The sequence below is a fragment of the Calypte anna genome, chromosome W, assembly GCF_003957555.1.
Source record: "Calypte anna isolate BGI_N300 chromosome W, bCalAnn1_v1.p, whole genome shotgun sequence".
Taxonomy (NCBI): Eukaryota; Metazoa; Chordata; class Aves; order Apodiformes; family Trochilidae; genus Calypte; species Calypte anna.
Window position 1 is genome coordinate 3064906 of NC_044276.1, and position 21373 is coordinate 3086278.

General features: G+C 44.8%; 1 protein-coding gene across 1 annotated transcript in view; it reads left to right on the forward strand.

Moving 5' to 3' along the window:
• LOC115600050 (olfactory receptor 14A16-like) overlaps nt 1–20976 on the forward strand; it is an 87061-nt gene extending 66085 nt beyond the window's left edge. The window contains exon 3 of the mRNA XM_030468284.1: nt 20824–20976. Coding sequence (XP_030324144.1) covers nt 20824–20976 — 153 coding nt within the window. The remainder of the gene's footprint in view (nt 1–20823) is intronic.
• Nucleotides 20977–21373: the final 397 nt, after the last annotated feature.

Consider the following 21373-nt stretch of genomic DNA (forward strand, 5'->3'; position numbering starts at 1 on the left):
CGAATGGACAGGATCCTCCCAGGATGCCGAAGGAAACAGGGAACGGGTGAAGGAGGGGAAGCAAGAAAAACAGGAAGGGCAGGAAGCTGGAAGCTGGAAGCTGGAAGCGATCCCTCAAATTTATACTGAGTATGACGTATATGGGATGGAATACTCTGTTTGGTCAATTCTGGCATCTATCTTGTCCGTTCCTCCCCAAAGGAGGGCTGCAGGTGGACCACTTTATTCCTTCTGGAGGGTAAAATGTTCCTCAGAGCTGAGCAGTGTCCTTGGCTCTGCATACCAGTTTCTAGCAGTAACTATAAACATCAAGTGTTATCAGTCCTAGAAGCACACACTGTCTGAGAAACTTGCTGTTAATTTCAGCAAGTGCAACTACTTAAAGAGACTTAGCTAAAAGTAAAAGTACAAGACAGAAAATCACCTTTATCCTGGCCCAAACCAGGACACCTTTCAAGGTCCATTCCAATCCAAATTATTCTATGACTGAAGTTTGGGGGGATGTCTTGGCTTTTTCCATGGCTGCCTTCCCCAGTGGGTCCCATCCTCCAAGGCAATGTTACCACACCTGGCGCCTCCTCCTCCACATAACGTGCCTATCGCCTTCCCACTGGAGCCATCGTGCTCATTGTTAATACTAGATTATTATTGTTCTGCTTTTAAATCTGGTTTCATTGCAAGCCCCAGGGCTCCACTCTTCTCCCCTTCCCCCTCACAGGGGAGTTCTGGTGACAGAACAACTGTCCAACCTGAGACTCTTCTCCAAAGTGGTATGAGCTTTGGGAATGATCACCTGACACCCCCTTCATCATTTCCAAGGGTTACACATTTTATCACAGAATCATCAAATGAGGAGGGATGAGGAGGAACTTTTGTCAAGGGCTTGGAGTAATCATAGAAGGGGCAATGGTTTCAGATTTGAAGAGGGGTGATAGACTTGAGATATGAGCAAGAAATTTCCTGGAGAATCTCTGGCTGCCCCATCCCTGGAAGTGTTCAAGGCCAGGTTGGAAGGGGCTTAGAGCATCCTGGTAGAGTGGGAGATGTCCCTCCCTGTGCAGGGGGTTGGAGCTAGATGATCTTTTAGGTCCCCTCAAATCCAAACCATTTTGTGATACATGGTTCTACAAGTACAAAAGTGAAGGTTATGGGCTGTGTAAATTACCCCCATGAGTCTCAAAGGGGGCATTTGTTGTTGAAAGAAAAGGGTTCACAGCCACAAAAGTTTAAAAACCTGAAGGGCTGGTATAATGGGGGTGGACAGGAGGGAATGGGAGGACACACTTCCTGACCTGATCACAAAACAAGGACCTCAGAACCTTGAGATAAGAAGCTGTTGAATCAGTGCTTTCAGGTGTAAATCAGAAGGACAACAACCAAGGAAGCCTTTACTGCCCTGAAGGTTCTTCTGTGTCTTTGGTCAGCACAGCAAACCCTAAAGTCTTCTCTAAAGGGCTTCAGACTTTGTGGAAATGTTTCCTGGCACCTTTTCTGGGCAGATCTTAATAAACCAAATATCTCTGCTCTGGGTGGGGATTGGTTTTTGAACCTTCCAGGTGAAGAACCAGGATTTAGGGATCCCGAGGAACATGGAGGAAATATTTGGAGTGAATCTGCGGCTTCTGAGACTGAGTTTGAATATGATATGTAATTAAAAGGTGGTGGAAGCAAAACCCCCCCCCATACTGGTGACAGGGTAGCGGGAACCAGTGGACAGGGGAGCACAGATCATACAGTCCTGATGTCGTTTATTAACTGAAAGAAGTAAAAGTTATGACAAAAAGTCACATTTGGTGAAAAATCAAACAAAAGTGAAGAAGGGAGAAACTCAGAATAAAAATAGGGCTAACATGGCAGTGAAACTAAGAATTAGAGAAAACCAGATTGCAATTCAAGAAAAAATTAGTGGACAAAAGTGGACAAAAGGCGGCCTTGAGACAGGCCTGCAAGATACCTGCAAGACGAATGAGAATGATGGGAAGGAGCGCTCCCCACAGCTCCCCAAACTTATCTTGGTCACAGCCTTGAGCACTGGGTACAAAATCACAGACTCAAAGAAAGTCATGGGTTGGAAGAGACCTCGAAAGATCATTGAGTCCAAACCCCCTGCCAGAGCAAGGTCACCTACAGGAGGTCACATAGGAACAATTCCAGGATGGTTTTGAATGCCCCCAGAGAAGAAGACTCCACGACCTCCCTGAGCAGCCTGTGCAAGTGCTCTGTCACTCTCACAGCAAAAAAAAATTCTCCTCGTGTCTATATGAAACCTCCTATGCTCAAGCTTCTGTCTCTTGCCTCTTGTCCTATCATTGTGCATAACTGAGAAGAGCCTGGCACTGTCCTCCTGGATATCTCCCCTCTTACAGATTTGTAGACATGAATGACGTCTCCCTTCCTTCTCCCCTTCTCCAATCTGAAGAGCCTCAGCTCTCTCAGCTTTCCCTCATAAGGGAGATGTTCCACTTTTCTATCATTTTCCTTCAGGTGCAGATATGTTTAAGAGACCCTCTGGATCATTATCACTTGGAGAATGCTGCTAGAACCTGTCCTCTGAAGTACAAAGTAATGAAATATTCCCTTGAAAAAAAAAAAAAAAAAAAAAAAAAAAAGAGTATTTTTTATTAGCTGCACTTTGAAAACTTCCTCCTTTACTCCGCCAAGAAAAATTAACACACCAATGAGATCTACAGGTTTTGAAGATGTAAAGGAAATTACAAAAAGTTAAACAGCTCCTTAGGACATTTGAGGAACACTGCATGAACATCAGATGCTGAGAGAAGAATAGAAATGTATGGGTGAGAGGGGGGAGATATGAGTAAGCCAACACAGCTTCACAAAGGGCAAACTGATCCTCACCAAACTCCTGGCCTTCTGGAGTAATTGAGGCAGTGGAGAAGGGAAGAGCTGCAGATATGATCTACCAAGGCTTGATATGATCCCCTACAACATTCTCATTACTAAACTGGAGGGTGATATGTTTGATGGATGGACAGTTGGATGAGCAAGGAAATGGTCTGATGATCTCATGCAGACAGTCATATTCAATGGCTCGGTGTCCAAGGGGAAGGTAGTAATAAAGGATGTCCCTTCTGGATGTAAAGTTACCTTCTAAATAGTACTGGATGCCCCCCGTACTAATCAATATCTTCATCAGTGACAGGGATGGTGGGATCAAGTGATTCCTCAGCAAGTTTGCAGATGACACCAAGCTCAGGGGCACAGTTGATTCACTTGAGGGTAGGGATGAGAACCAGAGGGACCTGGACAGGTTTGAGGAGCAGGTCTGAGCAAACCTCATGAAGTTCAAGAAGGCCAAGTGCAAGGTCCTGCACTTGGGAGGAGGAAATCCCAACTGTCAGTAGAGACTGGTAGATGAATGATTGAGAGCAGCCCTGCAGAGAATGACTTGGGGATTCTACTGGGTCAAATCTTTTATGACAGGGTAACCCACCTAAATGATCAAGGAAAGCATGTGGATGTAATATTTCTGGACTTCAGGAAGGTTTTTGGTACTGTCTCTCCTAGCATCCTCCGGAAAAAAAGGTCCATCATACAGCTGGACAACTGTGTTATGTGATGGGTGAGCAACTGGCTCACAGGTGGAGCAAAAAGAGTGACAGTGAATGGGGTAACCTGCTCCTCATCAAGACATTCAAGAAATCAAGCAGATCTCTAGGAGAGCTTTTGTCATCTCCATTCCTGCAGGTTTTCAAGCACAAAATTAATAAACCTTGAGACACCTTCTCTTACCCGAAAAAAAACCCTGATGAGACTAGGAGGTTGGCCTAGGGGCCTACTTATGATCAGCCTTCTGATCATCTTTGTGGCTTCCTCTGTACTTGTTCTAACAGCTCCATGTCCTTTTTGTGCTTGGGGTTCCAGAACTGGACCCAGCACTGCAGTGGGGTCTCACCAGAGTGGAGCAGAGGAGCAGAATCTCCTCCCCTGACCTGCTGGCCACGATGCTTTTTGTGTAGCTCAGGACATGCTTTGCTTCCTGGGCTGCCAGCTCACCTTGCCAGCTGGTGCTGAGCTTATCAAACAGCACCTCAAGTCCTCCTCCTCCTCAGGGCTGCTCTCAATCCATGCTCTGCCCAACCTGTATTTCTGCTGGAGATTGCCTCAACCGGGGTGCAGGACCTTGGGCTTGTCCTTGTTGAACCTCATGAAGTTTTCATGGGCCCACTTCACCATCCTGTCCCTTTGTCTGGACGGGCTGTGTCTGGAAAAGAGACTTTAGAAATGGTCTCTGTATCACCACCACCACCAGGAAAAACTCTTTCTTGATGCTTTGAACTTTTTTTTCTCCTCATCCCATCTTAGGGCAGCCAGGAGGTGGTGTACATTTTCTGACATTATTGATCTTCATACCCCACTGTCTCCAGGAAGAATCCTGACTCACAAGTGAGGGATGGGCTCTGCCTTCCCATTACCTGGGGTTCAGAGAGTGGCCTAACTGCTTAATAACAAATAATAAATAAAAGCCACCTTCACAGAGTCGTTGTCTCCCTGCAATCATGGCCGCCAGTGATATGCTCTAACAAGGCCACGGGGAGGCTCTGGCAGCAATGGTCCTCAGTGGGGCCAATCAATGCTTCAAAGTACTTTCAGGTTCCATTCTGACTTCTTGAGCAGTTTGTTCATTCATCTCTCAGCACCTGAGGAACACGAACTCAGCACCAAACACACCCTGGGGCTCATTGAAATAAAGAGCCATGGCTCTCCAAGGGATATTCTTCACATCTTCAAGGCGTGAACAGCTAATTGGAGAGGTTTTCTCACTGTAGTTAAGGAGGAACATTTCATACTGTGCTTAATGAAAACTGATTCTGGGTTTTTTTTCTTGGTTCCTTTTTTTGTTCTCCTTCATATTTTAGCAGATCCTCTCATGATTTTCAGTTTAAAGAAGAGGTGATGGAAGTTCCCTGAGGTCTAACACTGTTTTGGAAACTTTACTGCTCACCTCCCCAGCCCTACCATTTCTGTCATGTCCCACCTGGGACTTCCATCCCTGCTCCTTGCATCAGACTTTTCTACTCCTCTCTGCAGCTGGAGATTACAGCTCCACTGCACCATCTCCCACCTGCTCTTCTTAGAGAACTGACTGAACACGGGCACAGCAGGAGTTTTCCTTTGTGCCAGCCAAGAAAAGTCAAACAGAGAAAGTGAAGAAGAATCTGATGAGAAATGGTTTAGAGAGACAGATGGGAAACGAGAGATGTGATCATCATGACAGAGGTTGCTAAAGAGACAATAAGGCTGCTGAAAGACAGGCGAGCTTTGAACAACCTGCTGCTCAAAGCATCAGCCTAGGGGAGAGGCATCTGAATGAATAAAGAGTAGGAGAAGGGGGCAATTGGAGAGGAATGGGAATGGCCTTTGGACAGTCTGTGTCTGGAAAGGTGGCTTTAGAAATGGTCACTGTATCACTACCACCAGGCAGGAGTTTATGTTGAGGCTCTGAACTCAGTTTTCACCATGGCCTTTCTTGGGGTAGCTGGGAGGTGTTGTGCATTTTTCATACAGTGGTTACTGCTCATCGTCATGCCCCACGGCCTCGAGAAAAATCCTGACCCACAAGTGAGGGATGGGCTCTGATTTCCCATTGCCTGGGTTTCAGAGTTTGCCCTGACTGATCCATAATATAAATAAATGCATAAACAAACAAATAAATAAATATCTCTGGCTTCAGAGCCACCTTTACAGAATCTTTTCCTCTCTGCAATCATGGCCTCCAGTGACCTTCTCTAACAAGTCTCTGAGTAGGCTTTCTCAATAATGGGACTCAATGGAGCGAATCAATACTTCAAGATAGTTTGGGTTTTTGTTTCCGTTTTAACTTCCTAAGATGATTTTTTTTGAGTCTCCTGTAAATACCTCGGGATCACGGACTCAGTCCCTCTGGCACCATGGGGCCCATTACAGTACTGAGCAGCCATGTCTCATCCTGTGGTGTTTTTAGTGTTCAAGACTTGCAGAGCAAATTGAAGAGGTTCCACTGTGGAGGAAGATTAAAAAGATCATCAAATAAAAATTATTGAAAATTCAATTTTACTGGTTTTCTGTTTAGAATTGTATATTCAACTGTTATTGCTGCAGAGTGTCTCTGCAAGAGACCTGGATACTGAGGAAAAGCCATTGAGATACAGCACTCCATCTAGAACTTTGCTCCTTACCTCCCCAAACACAACATTGCACTCATTGGCTCCCTGGGAAGGGTCTGGGATGATATGCCTCCACCACCTTCTCACCATCACCTTGTTTCTGCCTCCACTTCTACCCTCCATCCAGCAGCTGCTGCTCGTTCAGCTCACTCCTGTCCCCACGCTGCCACTTCATCCCCACCCACCCACCCCACATGGCACCAGCATCATCGAGGTCTCTGCGGGGAGCCCCGAGTGCTGGCAGTGATTGTCCTGTAACACAATGAGGGGACGGGGGCAGCGGCAGCGAGCCTATTCCTGCCCTGCCTGCAGGACACCTTCCCTTAGGGGCAGGAGGAGCAATGCCTGAAAAGTGTCCCTTTCCAAAAACCCGCAGCAGCTTCTCTTTCCATCGGCAGCTGCATTCTGCACCACCATCAATAACGCCCTGCAGGCTGTACTTTGCATTTCCCCCTAAGAAAGGGAATGGTCGTTCTTGTCATCACCCAGCATGGACAGAATGTCCTCGCTTCGGAAGAAAACACAAAAAGGGGGGAAACCCACTCCCACTGGCTCACGGGTGCCAGCTGTGCCCTCTGTGCCTCCCACCGGCCCTGGCCCCAGGGATTTACCCAGAGGCTCTGCAAGTGAAGAGAGGAAAGGGGAAGATGGGGGCCTGGGAATCCAAATGAAAATAGTCTCCAGCTGAGGCAAATAAAAGGTCAGGCTGTCTCACCATGCAGTGTTTTGGGGGCCACACGGGGGATGGGGAGCGGTAGCGTTAGCACAGTGTCACATGGAGGTGCTGAATGAGTGCCAGCTTCTAGCCAGAGGTGACAGGGTGGTGGTGACAAGGTGATCATATCCCTATCACTCCTAGGACCTGTATGTCTTTTCCTCTCATCAGATTTCTCCCCTGCAGGCTGCAGCTGGGGGTTCCATCTCCTTTGAACCAGCTTCCAACACATTACTCTAAAAGAACTGATGCTCTCAAGCACAGCAGGAGTTTCCCTCTTTGCAAGCAGAGAAATGTCAAGTAGAAAAAAGTTTCCTACAGAATAAAATACACTCTGTAAGCTTCTGCTAGGCAAAAGTATCCTCTAATGAGGTTACGTTTCTACAAGGGATGGTCTGATGAGAAATATTTTTGGTAGCTATGTGCAGGAAGATATAAACATTATTAAAGAATTATATAAGGGCTGCTGAAAAACAATTATTCCAGTAACGGTCATTCCATGCCATAACATGTCACATTCAGGACATAAAGTGGAGTGAGTCTGCTCTGGAGTTTAACCACTGCTTGGAGATTGGTTAGAAATTCGTTGAAGGGTGTGAGGTGCGGAAACAAAGGGTGTGAGGTCCTGGAAAAAAGCCCAGGAAAGATTCAAAAGCAAGGATGTTTCTTGCAGCGCTTGGCTGCTTGATCGTGGGTTATATGTGATGTAAAGATTGATATAAAATGCCTGCTAGGAACTGTCTAGGGGTCACATTGACCTGAGAGAAGCTAAGAAAGAATGGTTGTTTAATAGAAGCTAAGAAATTGTTTATGTAGTCATCACCTTATAAGGGAAATATATGTGCTAAAGTGATAACTATAGAAGCCTTGACATACGAAACAGAATATGTTGTCAGCTTGGCTGAAGACTTGTTGGGGAAACAGTTCAGAAATATACAGGTTGTGAGCAATCCTGACTTACTTCAGCTTAGGCTACATTGGGTTAATGGTTATTGAGGCCTAGTTGCAGGTTTCTGAAAATGAGCTAATGGGAAAGAGATAACTAGTTGGCAGCAGAAGAGAAAAATAATTATGTGAGAAGAGTGGTTCCATGAGAATGGAATGTGTAATTGGAATACAAAGCCACCTGCATGATATGATTTTGTAAACAAGGCTTCTCTATATAAGTGAGTGCAAATTGTTAATAAACGATTTCATACAATCATATTGATGTGTACATGGAATCAATCCTTAAGCCTCCGCAGACTTTTTTCCCATAGACTGAAGAAATTGGCATGCCCTGAGAAGAAGAGGTAAAAAGTTTACATAGAGAAAGACCTTTGCTTCACTTTTACTTCATCCCCACTGTTAAAAACACTGACTCGATGTATCGACAATAGAAGTTTTTATTGAGAGAAATATAAGTAAAGCAGTGCACTGCAGCGTGCTGGGCGGCCAGGGAGTGGCAGCTTTACCCATGGCTCGCAAGTTCAATAATGTAAAACCAGTTCTTTTATACTTTTCGTAAACCCCTTCCCGTTAGTCTCTTACCAGTTTATCATTGTTTTTTGTTTCGCGGGCTCTCCCAGTATTGGTTCTTGTTTTTTGGGCTTAGTTATGTCGCTGAGGAAAATGGTTACATTTCGCAGGCTTTGTTCCGTTGCTGAGAGAAATGGTTATATATTGTTCTTGTTTCACGGGCTTTTGCGGTCGGCCTCCTCTTCTTATTTTTCTGACTTTTCTTCCTTATAAATACGCTTAAACATACACTTTAAAATAACAGGATATAACATGCTATTTCAACAAAAACCTAAGCAAACATTATTAAATTGAAGGATACACTCAACAAAACAATAACTTACAATTTTAAACCCTTATTTTTTACACCCATGACCCTCATGACCACCAACAGGAGACACTATGCAAGTGCAGGAGGGAGGAGATTATGAGAATGACCTCTTGGGAGTAATTGTAATACAAAGGGGTAGTAGGTGATAAGTATGTATAGGGGTATTGGGAAATCTAATGAATGTGTAAAACTTTGGTGTACATGAAAAAAAAAAGCCTAATTGCAAGACTGGTGTACATGGATTTTGGAGGAATTATCCCCTTGTATACCCAGTGCTGAATAAACACACCCCTCTCTATAACTTTCCAAATTATAGAGTCAATTTCTGCAAGACAGTAAGAGATGTGAATGTTGGAGGCCATCTGGGGCACAATGGCCATGAATCGATAGAGTTCTATATTCTTACCAGGAGGGTGGGAGGCAAAACTACTACAGTGGACTTCTGAAAGGAAAACTTTATCCTCTTATGCAGCCTGATGGCCAGAATCCCTTGGGAATCTGAAGGACAAAGGAGTCCAGGAAAGATGGATGCTCCTTAGGAAGGAAGTCTTGAAGGTGCAGGAACAGGCCATCCCCAAGAGCTATAAGGTGAGTCACTTGCACAGAAGACCAGCCTGGCTGAACAAGGAACGTTGGCTGTCTCTCAGGGAAAAAAAAAATGTACAGGGGCTGGAGGAAGGGGCAGGACACTCATGAAAACTACAAAAATGTTTAAGGTTTTGAAGGGAGGGAATTAGGAAGTCCAAAGACCATCTAGAAATTAATCTGACCTGCATGGTTAAGGATACCAAGAAAAACTTTCATAAATATATGAACAATTGTGGGAAAACAGTCTGCAGAGGCTTAAGGATTCCATGTGCACATCAATATGCTTGTATTAAATCATTTATTAACAACTTGCACTCACTTATATAGAGAAGTCTTGCTTACACCATCATATCATGCAGGTGGCTTTGCATTCCAATTACACAAAGCATTCTCAAGGAACCATCTTCTCACATAATTATTTTCCTCCTCTGTTGCCAATTAAGTTATCTCTTTCCCGTTAGCTCATTCTCAGAAAACCTCTAACTAGGCCTCAATAACCATTAACCCAATGTGGCCTAAAGTAAGACTGAAGTAAGTCAGGATTGCTCACAACCTGTATATTTCTGAACTGTTTCCCCAACAAACAATAACAGAAAGACCAGGGTGCCCCCATCACTGGACAGATACAGGATATCTCCTGGGTGTAAACACAGGGTTCTGGGAATTGAACAGTACTGGAGATTTACAGTGGCACCTCTCTGCAAACAGAATGGAGGGAGGGATGCCTTATAACACACCCTGCACATGGCCTGTACAAGGGTGTTTGATGATAGCCACACACAGCTCCCTGGTGCTGGCAGAAGCTGTGGCTGGCAGGAGACAGGGAGGACAGGGCAGGGTCCTGCTGCTGGTGAGAGAGGGATGAATTGCTCAGGGCTGCTCACAGCTCCAGCTGATGCCCAGAATATTTCTGAGGGGACTTTTCAGGAGTTCCTTCAGGGCACGGCTTTCCTGCTCCAGTCTGGGCTATCCTCAGGCTCTGCTTCTACTTGTCTCTGGCTCAGATTGGTGGAATGGAAACTCAGCTGTGCAGGGAAGTGCAGGGGCTGAGACTCCTCAAGCATCACCTGGAGGGGGACTAGGAAACTCGGGAAGTGCCTCCAACCACCACCTCCCAGCAGCTCAGCTCAGGCTCCTGTTTCCATTGTCCTCAGGGGGTGTGTGCCCTGTTCTTTAGGTCCTGCCACCCCCAAGTGGCTGCAGGGCAGAGCTGGGCACCCAGGGGCTGGGCTGGGCTCTGTGAGCAGGGGCAGGAAGGGAGACGGGGCCAAGGAACAAGATCCTGGCTGGGGCAGCTCCAGGCAGCAGATGTGTCCATGGAAAGGAGGTGTCCATTTTCCCTCTGCCCTCTGGAGCTCTGGGCAATGCCCTCTGTGAGTCTGGGGAGGAGCTGACCCTTCATCATACCAGCTCCCCCTTCTCTGCATGCAGCCACAGGCAATCCTCTTGCCTTGCTCTGTTCTCCCTGAGTGCAGCAGAAATGCTGAGGGTTTGAGACATTCAAGAACATTCCCCAGGAGAGAAAAGGAGAAAAAGAAAAAACAAAAAATTTCCTCTTAGCTTTCCTCATCTGGCTGGTGCATTGGGGGTGACAATTCTGAAAATCTTTTGGTTGTTTAGTGGATTTAATCTGAGGTTCCCCCTGTGTTTCTTTTTACAAATTACTGAAGGGCAGCGTGTACTCCTGCAGAACCAAGAGGGCAGCTCCCTATGACACCATCATCCAGCACCAACCATAGCTCATCAGTGTGACCTAAACAAATTTTTCCTGTAAAAAGTGAGGTTCTTTAGGGAATTCTTTGAGAAATTGAATGGATTTGCTAAGAATACTTTGACTTTACTTAAATATTAATTAATATTTTCTATTTCTGGCAGAGCACCATCCCTAGAGTCAGCAAATGTCCAACAGCAGGTCCATCAGCCAGTTTCTCCTCCTGGCATTTGCAGACAGGTGGGAGCTGCAGCTCTTGCACTTCTGGCTCTTCCTGGGCATCTACCTGGCTGTCCTCCTGTAAATGGCCTCATCATCACCACCATTGCCTGTGACCACCACCTCCACACCCCCATGTAATTCTTCCTCCTCAACCTCTCCCTCCTCGACTTGGGATCACTCTCCACCACTCTGCCCAAACCCATGGCCAATTCCCTCTGGGACAATACGGATATCTCCTGCAAGGGATATGCTGCACACCTCTTGTTTTTTTAATTCTTCATAACAGCTGAGTACTGTCTCCTTGTTGCCCGTATCCAAAAACACAAACCAACAGAGTCAGTTTATGCGGTGCTTTATTCAGGGCCCGGGAAGCCTGAGGACTAGCGTCCCAAGTCAGGGTTCCAAAGACCCTCATTTTTGGTTCAGCTTTTATACTTTTTTCATTACAGGCCACGTACAGAGTTACATAAATTTTGGTCACAAACAGTCACATAGATCATGCAGATAACAATAGACAAACAGTCACATAGATCTTACAAATAACAATAGATAGTCATCTCTTAAACTGTAAATCCATGGTTTACCATTTCAGCTGTCACTACCACCTGGCCCACCACCTGGATACAATTTTTCATCTTGATCTTTGGTATATAGTATCAGCTTACCTAACTGTTCTCCTTTTGATTAATGTTTTTGCTGATGGGGTTGACACACTCCTTATTTTCCTTTGATTATTGTTCTTGTAAGGGTTAGCTCATTCTTAACTAGTTACTTATTTCCAGAGTTTTAGTCTACCCGAGCCCCTTCTAACTCTTAATTTGTTCACTTTTGAAATTTTACAACTAATACCATTTTATTTCTACTATAAACTGTAACAACTCCCCCCTTTTGAGCATCCTTCGATTATTCCTTCGCAAGGATGCTCAACCTTTAAGCCTCTTGATAAGCAGGTGGAGGCGTCCCTTCTTCTGGAGATATTACCTCCTACCGGGTTATAGCCTTCATGACTCTTCGTGTATTCTGAGTTTCTTTGATAATCATTCCCAATAAACCCTTGTACACTACGTAAGCAATCACAACAATGATAATTATCATAATTCCATATTGTATAATTGATGATATCCAACCAGAGACCTGGATCCCTAAGGAGCTAAATACTGCTCCAACCCAATTGTGTTCTGCCTCCTTTTGAACATCGTGGACCTTGTCCTCAATTTGTTCCAATTGACTAATATCTTTCTCTACTTCCTGGGTAACGTTTGGGATATGCACACAACAATGTTCATTTTTATTATTCAGATACCCACAAACACCATGCTCTTTTAGCAACATCATATCTAAGGCCATCCTGTTTTGTATGGTCATTCTTGTAGTAGCCTGAAGTTGCAGGTTTAAATCCCTAAATCCTTTTTTAGTTACTGCAGCTAACCGTTCAGTTTGTCCTAATAATTTGTACAGCATTTCCCGATTTCTATAAGTCGAGATGGGTGCAAATAATGATTCTAATACCCATCCAAATTTAACTCCAGAAGAGGGTTCATGCCATTCGTCTTTCTCATCTAACCCTGTTATTTCCAAGTCTTCATCTATACCCCTTTTCTCTCTCTTACCCTTCTCTTTCTGTGTCAATTTTGCCTGTTTCCAATATGGACATAAAGTAGGTACCCCTAAGGTAATTTGTGTGGCCAATCCATCCAAGGGTAAATGTGATGTCCATTGTCCATGTCCCAATACCCATACTAAATTTCCAGGACTATGAACGGTCATAACTTTACAATTTATAGCAAAATTTCCTTGTACCGCACTAATGGTATGATGGTATCCCCTACATTCACATCCCCATTTTAATGCCATTTTTACTGGGACCAACCCTATTCGGTCTTCTGGGGTGTCACATGTAAATATTTCCGTGCAATTCCATTCTTCTCTTTGGGTTCGTAATTGTCTAAGAGAAGTGGAAGTAGACATGACTAGGGTTTCTAGATAAGAGTGATCCCTATTCCCAAACCACTGTATAAACCATTGTACTTTTCCCAAATATGTATAGTGTTCCAAAATACTAGGTCCCCATACTGTCGTCCAATCTTTCCAAGTATCAGTGTTTTTAGTAATGTTTTGACAATCCATCTCATTCTGTGTGGATTTAGCTTTTATAGTGCGTTTTTCGCATGGTTCGTTTGCGGGGAAATTAATCAAGCATTTCCTAGTATTTTGTACCCATCCATAATAGTTGGATTTTCCTTTACATTCCTTTTCTGACATAGCCTTAATTGTCTGACACACATCTTTCTGTACCATTACCACCTTTGGGACTAATTTGCATGTCCAAGAAACATTTTTCAAAGATTCTGGCATCCCAGTTACTGGTATTATTCCCCATGATATCGGTTCACCTGCTGCTTGGGGTAAAGGCAAACAGGCTGTAATTTCTGTGACATTTTGCATAAGGCCAAAATCCCTAATCAATCCAATTACTAAATTTTCCTGACCCTTATTCCTTGTTAAATTTTCATCACTAACCGGTTGTTTGCTTTCATTGATAACTGCTTGCCTAGTTATCCTCCCTTCTTGTTTTGTTTTGGGTCTAACTCTCATTGTCAGTTCTCCATATCCAAAGCTTTCTCGAATTAATACTATACAGGTATATTCCCCTTCATCTTCCTCGGTCACTCTAGGTATCTGCAACATGGTTATTCCCGCCTGGTGTTGTCTATCCCAAACTGTTTGTACTCCTCTTATGATCACTTGATCTCCTGTCACCAATTTCCATCCTGCTTTTATTTCGGCAGACCCAGCTCCCTGGTCATCAGTAAACCAACAAGTCAAATTAACTTCAGATCCCTCCTCCACTATCAAATAAGGCTCAGGTACATCGATCTTTACTACTGTTTCTACAGTCATGATTAGGCTACAAAAGATCAATGCCCTCATGACTTGCTTCTGAACACCATCCTTGTTGGAGACAAAGGCTCTACCGACCATTGTGTGGGGACCTTCTTGACCCTGGTGTAGTGAATCCAGTTGTCGATTCCATCGACCTTGACGGCCGTGTAGGTGGTCATGATCACCTGATGAGGACCGTCCCATGTCTCCTTCAATGGTTCCACTGACCAGTTCCTGATGTAGACTTGGTCTCCTGGAAGGATGTCGTGGACCGGATTTTCCAGGGGTAACGGTCGGTTCCACTGCAACGCTCCTCTAAGTGCTGTAAGGGTCTTCTTATTCAAAGACAACACATAATTTAATATCATCTGGTCCCCCACCAAATGAGGATCCCCCTGATAAGTAGTAGCATGGTATGGTTTACCGTACAAAATTTCATATGGACTTACCCCTATCCTTTCCCTTGGTTTAATCCTAACTCTTAACAGAGCCAAAGGCAATGCCTGCGGCCACTGGATTTTTGCTTCTTGACAAATTTTCTTAATTTGGTTTTTCAATGTTTGATTCATCCGCTCTACCTTACCACTTGATTGGGGTCTCCAGGGCGTGTGCAGATTCCAACTTATCCCCAGTATTACAGAAATCTCCTGCACAATCCCTGCAGTGAAATGAGGACCCCTATCAGATGATAGCCCTAATGGCACCCCAAATCTAGGGATGATTTCTTTCAAGAGTGTTTTTACCACTTCCTTTGCCTGATTAGTTCTGCAAGGGAAAGCTTCTGGCCACCCCGAGAATGTGCACACATACACCAACAAATGTTTGTATGTTTGGGCTTTTGGTAACTCAGAAAAGTCTATTTGCCAATAATCTCCTGGTTGGGGACCTACCTGTAACTTGCCCATTTGTACCTGCCTTCTTACCACTGGGTTATTTTTGATACACACCGGACACATTGCATTTACTCTTTTTGCCAATGTTAACATCTGGTTTGAGAATATTTCATTTTTCAAAAATTTTACCATTGCCTCCGCACCCCAGTGACACTTATTGTGTTCTGTTTCCAGTACTGTTTTCATGATTCTCACCGGCAGGATCACCTGTCCTGTTGGGGTCACATACCAACCCTTGATGTTCTTTCGTGCCTGCAACATCCGAGCCAGCTTCTCGTCCTCTGGCGAGTAATGTGGTTTGTCTTCCATATGTGCAGCGGCAGGGTTACTCCGAGCCGGTAACAAAGCTAATTGAGTCCATACCTCTCTGGCAACCTGCTTTGCCACTTGGTCCGCTTGTCGATTTCCCTGGAATTCTTTTCCTGGATCGTTCCGATGTCCTTTGACGTGCATCACTGCAACTGCCGATGGTTTGTAAATTGCTTCCAGTAACATAATTATCTCTTCCCTGTGTTTGATTGTCGACCCCTGCGAATTAAGAAGTCCCCGCTCCTTCCACAAAGCCCCATGCACATGTACTACTCCAAATGCATATTTGGAATCAGTCCATATGTTAACTTTCTTCCCTTGACTCAAAACCAGGGCTCTTATCAGGGCCCAAATTTCTGCTTTCTGCGCTGACGTGCCTGGGGGCAATGCTTTTGCTTCCACTATCTGCTGCAAGGTAACCACTGCATACCCGGCATACCTGGTACCTTTTTCCACAAAACTGGACCCGTCCGTGAACAGTTCCCAATCAGGGTCCGGCAGTGGCTCATCCTTCAGGTCCTTCCGGCTGGCGTACACTTGTTCGATTACTTCCACGCAGTCATGTTCCAGCTCTCCTTCTTCCTGGGTGGACCTGAGGAATTCTGCTGGGTTAAGGTGATTGGTTATTTTCAGCTCCACATCATCCTGTTCCCTCAATTGGGCCTGGTATTGGAGCATCCTGCTCGATGAGAGCCAATGGCCCCCCTTTTGTTCCAATACTGTGATGACCATATGAGGCACATAAACTGTCATGTGCTTGCCCAATGTTAGCTTACGTGCTTCTTGGATCAGGATTACTGTGGCTGCCACTGCTCTTAGGCATCCTGGCCATCCCCCACTTACTGAGTCCAATTGTTTAGAAAAGTATCCAACCGGTCTTTTCCAAGACCCCAGTTTCTGAGTAAGCACCCCCAAGGCCAACTTTTGCCTTTCATGTACATACAATTGAAAGTCCTTGGTTAGATCCGGTAGGCCCAGGGTAGGTGCTTCCTTGAGGGCCTGTTTTAACTCCCGAAATGCTTTATCTTCCGTGGGTCCCCACTTAAATCTCGGTTCCTTCACAACCTCATACAGTGGTTTGGCTGTCAGCCCAAAGTCGGGGATCCACAGTCGACACCAGCCGATCATTCCTAGAAAAGATCTTAGTTCCTGATTATTACGGGGTACTGGAATTGCACATATGGCTTGTATGCGATTTACTCCCAAACGACGAACCCCCTGCGAAATTTCACATCCTAAATAGATGACCTTTTGTTTGACCAGCTGTGCCTTTTCTCTGGATACCCGGTATCCAGCCTGTCCCAGCATATTCAATAGTCCAATGGTTAATTTGAAGCAGAGACCCTGTTCTGTGGTACCCAGGAAAATATCATCCACATACTGCAACACCACATAAGAGAAAGGCGAGTCTTTTACCTGGGTAATCTTCCATTCCTCAAGTTCCTTGGCCAGCTGGTTACCGAATATGGTGGGCGAGGATTTAAATCCTTGGGGAAGCCTGGTCCATGTAAGTTGGCGCTTTCGTCCCGTGTCGGGGTTCTCCCATTCAAATGCAAAAATGTTCCTACTTTCAGGTGCCAGGGGTATGCAGAAGAAAGCATCTTTTAAATCAATTACTGTAAACCATTGAAATTTCTCAGAAACAGATGTTAACAATGTGTACGGATTTGCCACTACAGGATGTATATCTTTGGTGATTAAATTAATTGCCCTTAAGTCCTGCACTAACCTGTAATTACCATTAGGCTTTTTGACCGGGAAGATTGGAGTGTTGAATTCAGATTCACACTCCTGCAGAATCCCTAAATCCAAAAATTGAGTTATCATTGGGGCTATTCCCTTTCTAGCTTCTAGGCTAATGGGGTACTGCCGTATCCTTACTGGTTGGGCCCCTTCCTTTAATTCCACTACTACTGGTACTGCCGCTTTTGATTTACCTGGGGTCCCTGTTTCCCAAACCCATGGCACGACTGCTTGTTCGATTTCCTGTGGTATCTCTTCCCCCCCTACTTCTTTAATTACAAACAATTTTGCTAGGTTTTCCTCTGGTATTTCTAATTTTACTCTACCCTTTTCAAAAATTATTCTTGCCTGTAATATTGAAAGCAGGTCTCTCCCGATCAGAGACTCCGGGCTGTTTGGCATGTACAAAAATTGATGATCAAATTCCTTTCCTCCAAATTTTATCTCGAGTGGCCGCAGGAATGTCCTTTCTTCAACCTTCCCAGATACCCCAACAACCAATACCTTAGAATCACTTAAAGGTCCCTTTAATTTATTCATTGCCGAATAACTAGCTCCTGTATCTATCCTAAATTCTATCGGCTCCCCTTCAACCTCTAAAATAACTTTCAAATCTCGGTCTAGTCAACTCTGATTCTGGTAATTCCCCATCATAAAGGCTTGAGCGACACCTTGTGGACTTCCCGCAAACGGATTCATTCCATTACCTGTAAAGCCTTTACCCATCGGGGTTCCCTGTTTGAGTGGGCATTCATTTTTCCAGTGTCCCTGTCCTTTACAATAGGCACACTGGTTAGGTCCTAACCTTACTCGTCCCCCTATATCCTGATTCTCAAAGCCCCCAAAGCCATTCCTCAATCCAGCGCCACCTCTCCCTCTGCCTCGATTGCGACCTCTATAATTTCCATTATTTCCAGCCGTTGCTTGCTGCAGGACCGCCAGCATGCTTGCCTGCTGTTTCTTTGCTGTCTCCTTCTCCCTGTTGTTATATACCTTCCATGCAACCTCCAATAACTTTTCCAAATTCCGTGTATCCTCTCCCTCTAACTTCTGCAACTTTTTCCTAATATCCTCCTGAGACTGACCCATAAAAATCAATGCCAACTGCAATTTGCCCGATTCAGCTTCCACATCCAAATCTGTATATCTCCGTGCAGTTTCTTTTAGCCTTTCTAAGAATACTGATGGAGATTCCCCCTTATCTTGTCTTACAGAATATAATTTAGACCAATTCATTGTTTTAGGAATTCCCTCACGTACCCCTTCTACTAATAAATCCTGGTAATCTTTTAACGCTTTATATCCCGCTGAAGAATTGGGATTCCATCCAGGATCCTCCCTGGGTACCAACTCATTTACCGATCCTTGTGCTATCTGCATTCTAATCAATTCCCTTGCCCGATTCGTCATTGCCCTGAATACCATTTCTTTTTCTGTGGAATCCATAATGGTGTCCAGCAATACCTGCAAATCATTCCAATCAGGATTCTGTGTTTTTATTACCATTTTCACAATTCGGGCCACTTTATCTGGATTTTCCCTATATGCCCCTGCTGATTGCTTCCATATTATTAAATCATTTGGTGAAAAAGGAACCTTTATCATCACTTTTCCTCCCCCCGCTCCTACTGCCTCCCGCAGTGGGGCCATCAATTTGGGGTGTGAAAGGCCACTTCCCTTTCCCTGCCTTCCCTTTCGAGTACGCTCCGCTAATGGCGTCCTCGGTTGATCTTTCAAATTTTCCTGTTCCGTCTCTTCTTCTGATGAGGAGGAGGACGGATCCTTGTTTGAACTTTCTGAAGGGGCTTTATAAGGTGGGAGCGGTGGTGCACTCAGGGAAACTAACAAGGATACATCCTCCTCCTCCTCCGAGAACCGTACCTTGCGTTCCTTACAGCCAGGACATTTATCACATTCTACTTTCATAGATTTTAACACTAACAGCCCACAAGCCTCCTGCCACTCAGGTTTTCCTTTTAAATAATAAAACAAATCCAAATACTGTATTTCATCCCATTTCTCAGTTTCTCACAAAAAGTTCATCATAGGACTTAGTATTTCAGGGGTTAATGTACCATTTCGTGGCCACTGCATACCCCCTGTTTCATATTCAGGCCACACATGATTACAGTAATCAATCAAGGTTTTCTTCCGTAACTCCTGTCCAAAATTACCTTCTTTCCAATGTTTCAACAGACAACCCAGAGGTGAATCCTCAGGGATATCCTTGCTATTACAAGACAGAGCTCTAAAGGTCTTAAAAGGCAGCATGCTGACACTTATATTTGCGCGCTCTTACACACACACACACACACACACAAAACCAATATTCGGCCGATTACCAGAACCAGATACCGAACTTGCCTATACTCGTCGCCGCGAGTGGCAAGTGCTGGATCCGCACAGCTTTCTACTTGCCGTGTCTTACGACCAGCGCCCAGAACCAGATACCGAACTTGCCTATACTCGTCGCCGCGAGTGGCAAGTGCTGGATCCGCACGGCTTTCTACTTGCCGTGTCTTACGACCAGCGCCTAGGCTTCCAACAGACCAGATCTAATACTAACCTAATACTAACTTATTTCTATAAGGAATAAAGCACCTCCGGGCTTACCTTATGGTCGTCCGTCGGGCGCGGGGTCGGGCACGGGTTGATGTCTCCTCCAGGAATCACCTGGTGCCGGCTTTTGGAGTGGATCAGCACGTGAACCGCCCCAGCCGCCTCCGGAGTCCCATCTGGGTCGCCAGAAAACTGTTGCCCGTATCCAAAAACACAAACCAACAGAGTCAGTTTATGCGGTGCTTTATTCAGGGCCTGGGAAGCCTGAGGACTAGCGTCCCAAGTCAGGGTTCCAAAGACCCTCATTTTTGGTTCAGCTTTTATACTTTTTTCATTACAGGCCACGTACAGAGTTACATAAATTTTGGTCACAAACAGTCACATAGATCATGCAGATAACAATAGACAAACAGTCACATAGATCTTACAAATAACAATAGATAGTCATCTCTTAAACTGTAAATCCATGGTTTACCATTTCAGCTGTCACTACCACCTGGCCCACCACCTGGATACAATTTTTCATCTTGATCTTTGGTATATAGTATCAGCTTACCTAACTGTTCTCCTTTTGATTAATGTTTTTGCTGATGGGGTCGACACACTCCTTATTTTCCTTTGATTATTGTTCTTGTAAGGGTTAGCTCATTCTTAACTAGTTACTTATTTCCAGAGTTTTAGTCTACCCGAGCCCCTTCTAACTCTTAATTTGTTCACTTTTGAAATTTTACAACTAATACCATTTTATTTCTACTATAAACTGTAACATCCTGACCATCATGTCCTACGACCACTATGTGGCCATCTGCACACCCCTGCACTACAGGACCCTCCTGGGCAGCAGAGCTTGTGTCCACATGGAAGCAACTGCCTGGGGCACTGGGTTTCTCTATGCTCTGCTGCACACAGCCAATACATTTTCCCAGCCGCTCTGCCAGGGCAATGTCCTGGACCAGTTCTTCTGTGATATCACCCAGATCCTAGAGCTCTTCTGCTCACACTCCTACCTCAGGGAACTTGGGCTTCTTGTGGTCAGTGTGTTTTTAGGATTTCTCTGTTTTGTTTTCATAGTGGTGTCCTATGTGGAGATCTTAAGGGCTTTGCTGCTTCCCCTCTGAGCAGGGAAGGCACAAAGCCTTTCCATGTGCCTCCCTCACCTGGCCGTGGTCTCCCTGTTCATCAGCACTGGCATGTTTTCTTACCTGAAGCCCCCCTCCATCTCCTCCCCATCCCTGGACCTGGTGTTGTCATTTCTGTACTCTGTGGTTCGTCCAGCAGTGAATCCTCTCATGTACAGCATGAGGAACCAGGAGGTCAAGGGCCTGTTTTGGAAACTTATAATGGGATCTTTTCAAATGTAATAAATTTCCCAGTTTCTTATGCATATCATTGATAATGTATCTCATATCACTCATCATTTCTCTCAACACAGACTCCGCCTGACTTCTGGGACTCTGGATCTTGGAGGTTTTTCCTCTGAAAGAAATTAGGATTAAGAAGAGGGCCTATCAATTATGGAAAAAAGGGCTAACTTCTCAAGAGGAATTTAGGAATATAGTCAGATCATGTAGAAAGAAAATCAGAGAGACAAAAGCACAACATGAACTGAATCTTGCTACTTCTGTGAAGGACAATAAGAAATGCTTCTACAGATATATCAATAGCAAAAGAAGAGGCAAGGAAAACATTCATTCTGTACTGAACATGGGTGGGAATATAGTTATCAAAGATGAGGAAAAGGCTGAGGTATTTAACACC